This window comes from Galendromus occidentalis, unplaced genomic scaffold (assembly GCF_000255335.2).
Source record: "Galendromus occidentalis unplaced genomic scaffold, Mocc_1.1 scf7180000077186, whole genome shotgun sequence".
NCBI lineage: Eukaryota > Metazoa > Arthropoda > Arachnida > Mesostigmata > Phytoseiidae > Galendromus > Galendromus occidentalis.
In genome coordinates this window covers 1-8863 of record NW_003805174.1, presented here as the reverse complement: position 1 = coordinate 8863, position 8863 = coordinate 1, and the positions used below count along the sequence as shown (strand labels likewise).

The 8863-nt window shown below is 51.4% G+C and overlaps 1 protein-coding gene and 1 pseudogene across 1 annotated transcript; both read right to left on the bottom strand.

The window, feature by feature from the left end:
• Nucleotides 1–1524: 1524 nt before the first annotated feature.
• Nucleotides 1525–3726, bottom strand: LOC108864007 (zinc finger MYM-type protein 1-like; annotated as a pseudogene).
• Nucleotides 3727–7710: 3984 nt separating this feature from the next.
• On the bottom strand, nt 7711–8831 carry LOC108864006 (uncharacterized). Its single transcript, XM_018638837.1, has 2 exons — nt 8316–8831; nt 7711–8223 (listed from the first exon to the last, which is right to left on the bottom strand). Exons 1-2 carry the CDS (start codon nt 8829–8831, stop codon nt 7711–7713), a joined length of 1029 nt encoding a protein of 342 aa, XP_018494353.1.
• Nucleotides 8832–8863: the final 32 nt, after the last annotated feature.

The window sequence follows — 8863 nt, the reverse complement described above, 5'->3', positions numbered from 1 at the left end:
CATTGAGATATGGTGTCGACGAGTTGAAGCACAGTAGACTTCTTCCGTCTGAAGCCGAACTGGCGCTGGTCAAACAACCGGTTGGATTCGCAATGATCGACGATTCGTTTGGAGAGAATGGTCTCCAGGACTTTACTGGGAACAACAGTGATGGAGATAGGTCGATAGTTCCGAGCATCAGAGCGAGCACCCTTCGATTTGTGAACAGGCGTAACAAAGGATCTCTTCCAAGCAGAAGGAACAGTGTCGACAAGAGGAGGGGCCTGATCCATCTTGGGGGGAGGAGTAGACCCGGTTTGACGATCAACCATGAAAGTAGAGGCAAAGTGACGAGCAAGGTGACTAGCTTTCTCAGCGTCGGATCTGAGGATTTCGCCACGGTCGGTCTTAAGAGAGGGGACAGTCGGCATATTCCCAAGACGGCAGCGAGCATACCGGAAGAATTCGCGAGAGTCGCTCCGCGACGCCACGCTGGTCTCCACAGCAGTTCTCTCCGGTAGAACTGCCTTGTCCAGTCGTTTCTGGAGGGAAAACAGAATCGAGTCATCAGCATCGACGGGTAATGACGCGATGGCATCATGTAGGCAAGCGATGTAAGAGGTGATAGAATGGGGGCGGCGGATGCTTTTCTTCCGCGGTACCATGAGATGGCAGATAGATGAAATAATAATCGACGAGAGTATATCGTAGAGCGTATCAGCATCGAAGAATCGAGTGTCAAGTATGCGCTCCCAGTCGAGTAGAAGCAGACAGTCGTTGATGCACTCAAAGTTCGCATTCCTGAAGTCAAAGCCATAGGAGCCCTGTTGGACCACGTCGACGGTCGCAGGGATCCGGAAGGCAAGAGCATAATGATCAGATGCCACTGGGGCAGTACAAACACGCAGGTCCTCAACGAGATCGAGGTCATCGGTGAGGATCAGGTCCAGCGTACCGCCCGAGCGGTGGGTGGGCTCAAGGATAAGTTGTTTGAGGCCGGCGGATAAAGTGAAGTCCAGGAAGATTTCTTCGCGAGAGAGAGATTCACGGTCGGTCGCTGAAGGACAAGAGAGATCACTCCAACTAATGTGAGGTAGATAGAAGTCCCCACAGCATACTATAGTAGAGCTGACATTGAGAAGAGGCTCCAAGTCGCTGATGAGGGTACGGATACGATTACGTCCACTTTCAGCGCTCCCAGATTGGGGAGGATAGTAGCAAGAAATGAGTCTGAAGTGACGGGAGTCAACAGTCAGGTCGACAGCACAGATCTCGCTGGAGCCGGAGTATGCTACAGGACACGCGTCGAGAGGTCTTCGGAGCAGTATGCAAACACCTCCCCCGCATTTGGGGTAGGGCCTATCACGACGGAAAACAGAGTATGAATCGCCGAGAGCAAGCACACCATCGCTGATAAGATCGGGTTTGCACCATGTTTCACATATGAACATGATGGCTGGAGAATGAAGAGTACAGTATGAGCGAAGTATGTCAATCTTGCCGTCCGGGGTTAGGTCTAGCAGCGTTGAAGGAGACGCATGAGAGTCAACTGGTCGGGGCAGCCTTACTGACTGTTTCGGCGATGCGATCTGAGATAACATCGCCTACGAACAACTTGATCATAGAACCGGTGGGCCAATTCTCGGGAATGAGGAGCTCCTTAGGGTCATTGCTGTTGGCAAGAATGACGAACGATGAGTCTGAGTTCTCAAACCGATTCTTGAACTTGTAAACGGTCACAGCATTTGGGCAGGAAGAGGAGACATGCTCGAGAATCATCGACGCACTGGTTTCACCATGGAGTCGAGAGACGGAGATCTTCGACAGCTCCGGAATCCTAGGAGCGACAGCGAACGGTAGGTCAGATCCACCGGTCCCGATAAGTGGTTTGGGACGTGAATGGGATCTAACGGTAGCTGAGCCGTCAGCCACAGTGTTCCTTCGCGGAGCTTGTGGCAGCCGACGAGTCAGCTTCTGTTCATCAACTTGACGAACAGGTTGTTGAGAGCGAACAGCCGGTGCATCCACAGAGGATGACAGTGCGGTGAGCGTGGAAGAGATTGGTGCAGCGGAGGATACGACTGGGCCATCAGGGAGCATCGAAGGCTTAGCGACGGAAGACTTCGGCTGCTTTTTCGACCAAGACTCCAGCAAAGACGAGTTAGCACCCTGACGAACTTGATCACCAGCGGCAGAGAGGCTGATCGCGCTACGAAGTTGGTGAATTACAGCCTGTTGAGCCTCAAGCTTGCCCATGAGGCTTGGCGTGAGGTTGGTTAGCTGAATCACCCTGACGGAGATGTGTTCCAAAGTTGGTGCCTTGCTGTCCTTCGCCGCGCAACAAGAAGGACAAAGTCCGACCTGATCGGTGCTCTTGAGACCGCCGGCATGAACGAAGTTGCAGCAGAGACCAGTACAAGCCAGTAGGCAACGATCAGGTGCATCGGCTGTTCCGCAGACCGCACACAAGAACTCAGATGACATGCTTCACCGCTAATTATTCCAGTGATCAATGGGACCGGGAGAACCGACACCGCAGAAGGGGTGAATGGGAAGCACTGACTCACGACGATTTAGTCTGTGACTAGCACAATGAACATACAGTGCTTCTGGGACTCTCGCTTTGATCACAGTTTGGACGCCTTTGAATCGACCCGACATTGCGCTGCATCCGTCGTATCCTTGTCCTCGCGTCTTCGAGACATCGATGCCTTCCGCGGAGAGATTCTCGAGGATTTTCGCAGCCAGACCAGCACCAGTTTTGTCGAAAACTTCACAATACATTAGAAATTTTTCCTTAACAACTCTTTGACCGTTTCGCCAGACTACTTAGCGTAAGCAGAGCGCTAGCTGATCGATTCTGCTACTATCCCTCGTTTCATCTGCAAGAATCGACAAGAAGCCAGACTCTTTAACCTCGGCTGAGATTTTTTTTCGAAAAATTTTCCCAATCCCGTCGATTATTTCGTTCTGGATTCGCACGCTGATGTAAGGAGTCTTCCCCGAGGATGTTCTTGTAGGCAAGTGTCGCAGGCTTCGATGCGACATCGGAGGAGCGCTCGAAAATTACCATCATTTCGAGTCGATTCCTCCATCACATCTGAGTCTTCACGATGGCCTCGAAGAGCCAGGCCTTGCCTACCGCAGAACAACACGGTCCTTATGATCGAAGCAAGCTTCTGCCGGTTTTGTAGAGCTTGTTCCTCTCGACCGCTATTGGCGAGGTTCCTAATGTCCATGCTGCTCCTGTCGTTGAACCACTTGATGGAATGCTCGGCGTTGGTTTCGGCTTCCAGGTGGTAAATCGCGATCTCGTGCTCTCTGATAAATTCCAGCGCTTTCTTGTACTCGTTCAACGGCGAATGTACGAATAACTTCAGTGATCGAATGCCACCGTGGCTAGAACTGATTTTCGCAAAGAGCACGCAAAACTTGCGATACGCCCCGCCGCCCTCGACTGTATGCTAAGCATTTCCATTTTTCGAGGTAGTCGTATTTGAAAGACCGTGAGCGTCCAGTTTGCAAAACTTTGGGAAAATCGTAGTTTTCATCTGGGGTCCACGCATTCGTTAGGACTTCGTATTTCTCTCCATCCTCGAGAGGTACCCTTGATTTGGAGAACCTACCGATGTCCATTGCATGCATGATCGGTTCGTGAGTTTGCATTCCCTCTTGCATGTGTTCATCATTCGTGTTGGACAGAGACGCTCTAGACGAAGCCTCATCGTCATTCCGATCAGCACTCATCTCTCCAACATTCTCGGGACGGGGCGATTCTTTTCTCTTCTTCTCAAAGAAAGATGTCAACAACGGCTGCTGACGTTTCATGATTTGGTCTCTATTCCGTTCCTGTGGAGCGTCATATCATAAATGCCATCCCGGAATAACTTGAAACGATCGCATGTACATATGATATTACGCCTGACACACGCGTTCGGATCGCGCAGAGCAGTCCCTCATTTCGAACAGCAGAACGTCAACAAACAGTCCAATTGAGGTGGACGTGATTCTCGCCAATCTGCTCCCTAACTACGAACGTGCAACATCAATGAATAGTTCTCATCAGACCGAGAGAGAATCGAAAAAGACCGAGAGGAACCGAATCAGAACTCGATTTATCGGGTAGAAAAAGCGTCCATCTGACGACAGGTCGACTGACAATCTTGGGGGGGCCATGGCCCCTGCCCCCCCCCCCCCCTATGGACGCTACTGTTCCCGCAGACGCTTTTCTGGCACGGTTCGCACATTTTTTTTCATTTCTGCGCAAGCTCTCCGGTTAATGAGACAGGCGTGCTCGGGTGGGTGGCAGTGAATGCCGTTTTGCCATAGGACGGCAAGATCCGGTTCCTAGCAAGCAAAATGAACCGGCTACTATGCGATGATATATAGAATTGGCTACATGATGAGATCACGAAATAGGTGGGTCCAAAATGAAATCATGATCAAGGGATATTTCAAGATTCTGACGTACCCTAGCAATCAATGCTCGGGCCGAGAGGCCCTCCTGCTTTTTACGGATGCAACGGCAGTGGAGTTTCTGATCGACCCTCTTATCTATTGCAAATATCCAAGGTTTTATGTGTTGAGCTCATGGGCGTTCCATTGATATCATTCATGCATTTCGGAATATTTATATAATACTAGGTATTTCCCGCTTCTACCGCAGCAGAGGCGGGGGAGAGTACAAGCGCAGACGCTATTGCTTCCTCATGCCAACCCCGACTTATGCCTACGCCTCGCTTCTTAAATGGGGAACTCAAGTTGAACTGTCACGCATTCGAGGGTTGGGCGTGCTCATCGTCGACGGTAGTTTTTCCCGAGCGTCCAGAGGCTTCGGCTTCACCGTGTCGGGCTCTTGGGGGGATCTGTTCCGGATATCGACCACGTGGAGAAGGTTCGAAATTTTCAGCATCGTTGCTCATCCGGTTGACTTCCCTGGCAGTAACGCCGCGCATGGCGGGCTCTGCTGAATAATCTTTCAGCCGGAACGCTCGTCGGCTGCATTGCGTTAATTGTTTCGATCATCTTTCCTGGGAGCACATCCACTCCCTTCTTGTGGAGTTTCATTAGCTCCTTCGTGGGTATTCCACTCGCAACTTTCTCGCCCTGATCAGCTCGCAACGAGATCTCGAACTCGTCCAGGTCATCGTCAGCCTGGTTCTCGGGCCAATCGGTCGCTCCGGTCACGGTGAACCTCCGGATCTCTGTCTCGATGTTGCCCGTGGAAGCGAATGAGGCGCACATTCTAGCCTCCCCCTCAAGAGCTGCCCTATCGCGAGCCTCCGCCAACCAAGTTTCGAGATCAGCTTCTTCACCCTTGTCGTGGATGTATCTCGACAATCGCATTGCCACACCCCTCCGCTGGAGGATGCGGAGATTAAGTCGGCGGACGAGCGTCCCCGCAAACTCTGATCTTTCTTCCCTCAATTTACGCACCATCGCCTTAGACGAGAGAATATTTAGTCCTAAATAATAATTGGTCGAGTCTCGCCGGAAAGCCAGGGCTTTCTTGAGTGGAAGAAACCTACTTGCAAAGCACAATCAGCATTGTATAAGGTGAGATTTTGCATTGATAGTCGCTTCTTCTGAGACTTCCAGAAGTTCAGTCTTTGTAAGAGGGAAGTCGGGGCCGAGAACTTTCCGGAGGGCGTTTTCGAAAACGAGGAAATTCGTCTTTGTAGTCGTCATCGTCGTCATGATAATGTTGGAAATGCAAGCTATCGCTCGCTGCCTGCGGAACCAGATACAGATCCGCCAGCGGGTGGGAAGCCTGGTTTCTGATCTCGGGCTGATTTCCCTCTTTTGCCGCGGCTCTCCCGCCAAAATTCGCCGCGACAGGAGCAGCGGCTCCCGAATCTACGGAAAATCATTCAACATAACTTCCTCAAATTCGGATAGGAGGCTCATTTGCGCTTCGGGAGACCTAGATTATTCATCCTAGCGTAGCAAAAGGGATATAAAGCCACCCGGGTGATCTACCCTTCAAAACATCTAAGCTTGTCGCGGCTCCTCTTGCCCCGGTCTCCTCTCGATCCAGCGAGCGGACACTTATTTCCGAGAGCGATTGTTGCACATGACTCCCTCGACCGTCTGCAGTATAACAACGGCGTTTTTTCATTATGGGTTCGTCAGGGCGAAAGAGGTGACTCCGGGAATGATCATGATGGAATTGGGAAATTCCTTGAGAATTCACAACAGAGAATCTAGCGTCCCACGTCCCACCTCTTTCCTTGAGAGGTCCCGCAGACTTCAGTAGCTTCAGTAGCTGAGCTGAGCCGATGACGACTATGGACGACAGAGTTAGTAGGTCGTCAGTAAGTCACGATTCCGCCAATAATGGGCTGGATCGAATATTTCGGAGGCAGCAATTAAGGGTCATCCGGAGTCCAGAACTCTACTCACAGAAGGCCAGCACTAACCCGGGAAATAATCTCCTCGACAGGGAGTTTCCCCAAAACTCTGGGACGAGGAGCATCGTCGTTTCGAAACAAAACGTAGTGGCTAGGCACGTACCTTCTTGAACGGAGTAAGAATGTAACTGAATGATACGTCTCGTTAGGGCTCGTAACGGAGAGTTTTTCTCGTTACGACAATGGAGCGTCCCCAGCACCATCTTCTACCTTGAGAGTATAGGAGCATAGGCAAAGACATGAATGGAGGGGGCAGTGTTTGCCCAGGTTCACCTCCAGAAAGGGCGCAGAATGGACCGATCTCTTCGGAAAAAAAAGAAGAGTCTCCGGAAAAAAATCTCTGTCGAGGGACGCGATGTCCGCGAGCTGTATTTTCAGATTCAGTGCTCGAGCTCAGAACGGGAGTCGCTTCTTTCAGCACGGTCAGGTTGTGGCCTTCGCGGTCTGAACGACAAATTCGCGGTCCAAGACAACTGGGCAAAGACCAAGTGGGCAAATCGACCAACTGGGCAAAAACCAACTGGGCAGCCCGACCATCTGGGCAAACACCAACTGGGCAAAAACCAAATGGGCAAAAACCAATTGGGCAAATCGACCATCTGGGCGAACGCCAACTGGGCAAAAACCATCTGGGCAAGAATATCGACCGGAGATAGAGGAGACGGGGGATAGTCCTGAACTTTCTAGGTGCCATCTAGGCGAAGAGCTCTATCCTTAGCTTGCTGTCTGAAAATACGAGGCACATCCCGCCGCATCACACGGAACGTGTGGTCCGATATCTATCGAGGTCGAAGTTGGGTCACTTGAATATCGAGTCAATCTCCTCTTTGTAATGATCGCCGTTCCTCGAGTCCTGGGCTGCAAGATTCCTTGCCTGAGTTATCTTCGCGCAACTTTTCTTCATTTATTAAGGAAGGGATGTGATACAAGTAAGATATGTGTTTAAGAAGGATACCTATGTACTTATTGGTATTGTATGTCTCTCTTTTCGAGACGCTTGGTTAGAAGTCACAAATGATTACGCATCCATGAAGAAGTTATGAGCGATGCCTCGACGGTACTCGACATGCGTCAAGTTCGCAGCGTCTCGAACGACTTCGAGAATCTTTTCATCAGCCCTGACGTATTGACTCCTCTTCTTTGGGGCCTCATTGCCCGCGATGAAGGACTCCACTTGGAAGGCTGGACCTCTCTGGACTTTTTTCAATCCATCAAGGAATTTCCAGATTGTTGGGTGCTGCACCCCGAATTCGGTTTGCATCCGGCGGTTGGCTGCTTCCGCATAATTGTTTGTGCGAGCTTCCCCGTCGAGCGTCCTCCATCACACCGACCACATCTCGATCGGAAACTGCGGAGCTCTTCGGATCAGAGTGCCATCTGGCCTAACTCCGTTGAGACGTCCGATATACACGTCTTCGAAGTAATTCAGGACAGGAATCAGCTCGGCGGGCAGCACGGGTGCGAGTTCAGAGACTGCGTTATCGATTTCAGTCGGCACGACGAAGGCTAAGGCAGCAATCATTCGGGCCTTCAGCGAGAAAGAGTCGTCGCTCGTGTACCGGCTCCACAATCCTTCTCGGGCCACGCGAAGTTTGACGTTCTTCACTAGGTGAAAGAAGCATCCGTGAATGGAGACATCCATTGGGAAAAATTCCCGGATTGCGTTCACCATGGCTCTTTCATAGTCCATGACAACGCTGGACGGATTCAGAGCGGGCCAAGCCTCTTTCACTAGCCTCAGCATCCTAGTGTAGGTCTCACCGGTTTTATCCGGGAGCAGAGCGTATGCGACCGGCGTTACGCACCTCGATCTCTCTGCCAGGATGACAGACACCTGAGAGTGTAATCAAGCCTTGAGAAGAAGAAGAAGCTAGGCTACCACGCCATAACGATATATGTATGTATTCGAAATCGAGAGATGAGAACCTGTGCAAAGAGCGGTGGCGCCAGGTTGAAGGTACCGTCGACATACAACTTGTCGACATGGCCGATCCGAGATTTCGTGGATTCTCTACCGAAAATCATGATCCGGTATTCGTCTCCAACACCGGTATCTGCCACGAGGAAGTTCTCGAATGTCCCTGGCTCACTCTCATACATCCGATACTGCTCGGATAGTACGATGGAGGCTCGGCAAGCGGGGTTGCTCGGAGCACCCGAGAAAGCGTTTCGATGCCGGTTGATCAGCCTGGATATCGTGGGCGGCGGCAGCAAGCGTCCCAAAGTAGCCGTCGTGGCCGTCGACAGAACGGAGTCGACCAATGCAGACGGAGTCTCGTTGGATTCCTCGCAACGTCGCTTGATCTTGGTGGTAAGTCTCGCAACCTCAACGGCTGACGGATCTGGTGGACCCGAATGCACGCCCGCTGTTCTGACAACTTCTCCCGTACTGAGTCGAGTGTAGATGGAGGCTTTGCAGAGAATCGTAGCTGTTTTGTACATGCAGCGCCATGTCTGGAGACCAGATTTCGTCG

What these genes read in the sequence shown, in the direction of transcription:
- LOC108864006 (XM_018638837.1), bottom strand. Translation starts at nt 8,831, where the DNA reads ATGTACAAAACAGCTACGATTCTCTGCAAAGCCTCCATCTACACTCGA. An exon ending in CGCCACCGCTCTTTGCACAG is followed by an intron (nt 8,224 to 8,315) that starts GTTCTCATCTCT and finishes TTACACTCTCAG; the next exon opens with GTGTCTGTCATCCTGGCAGA.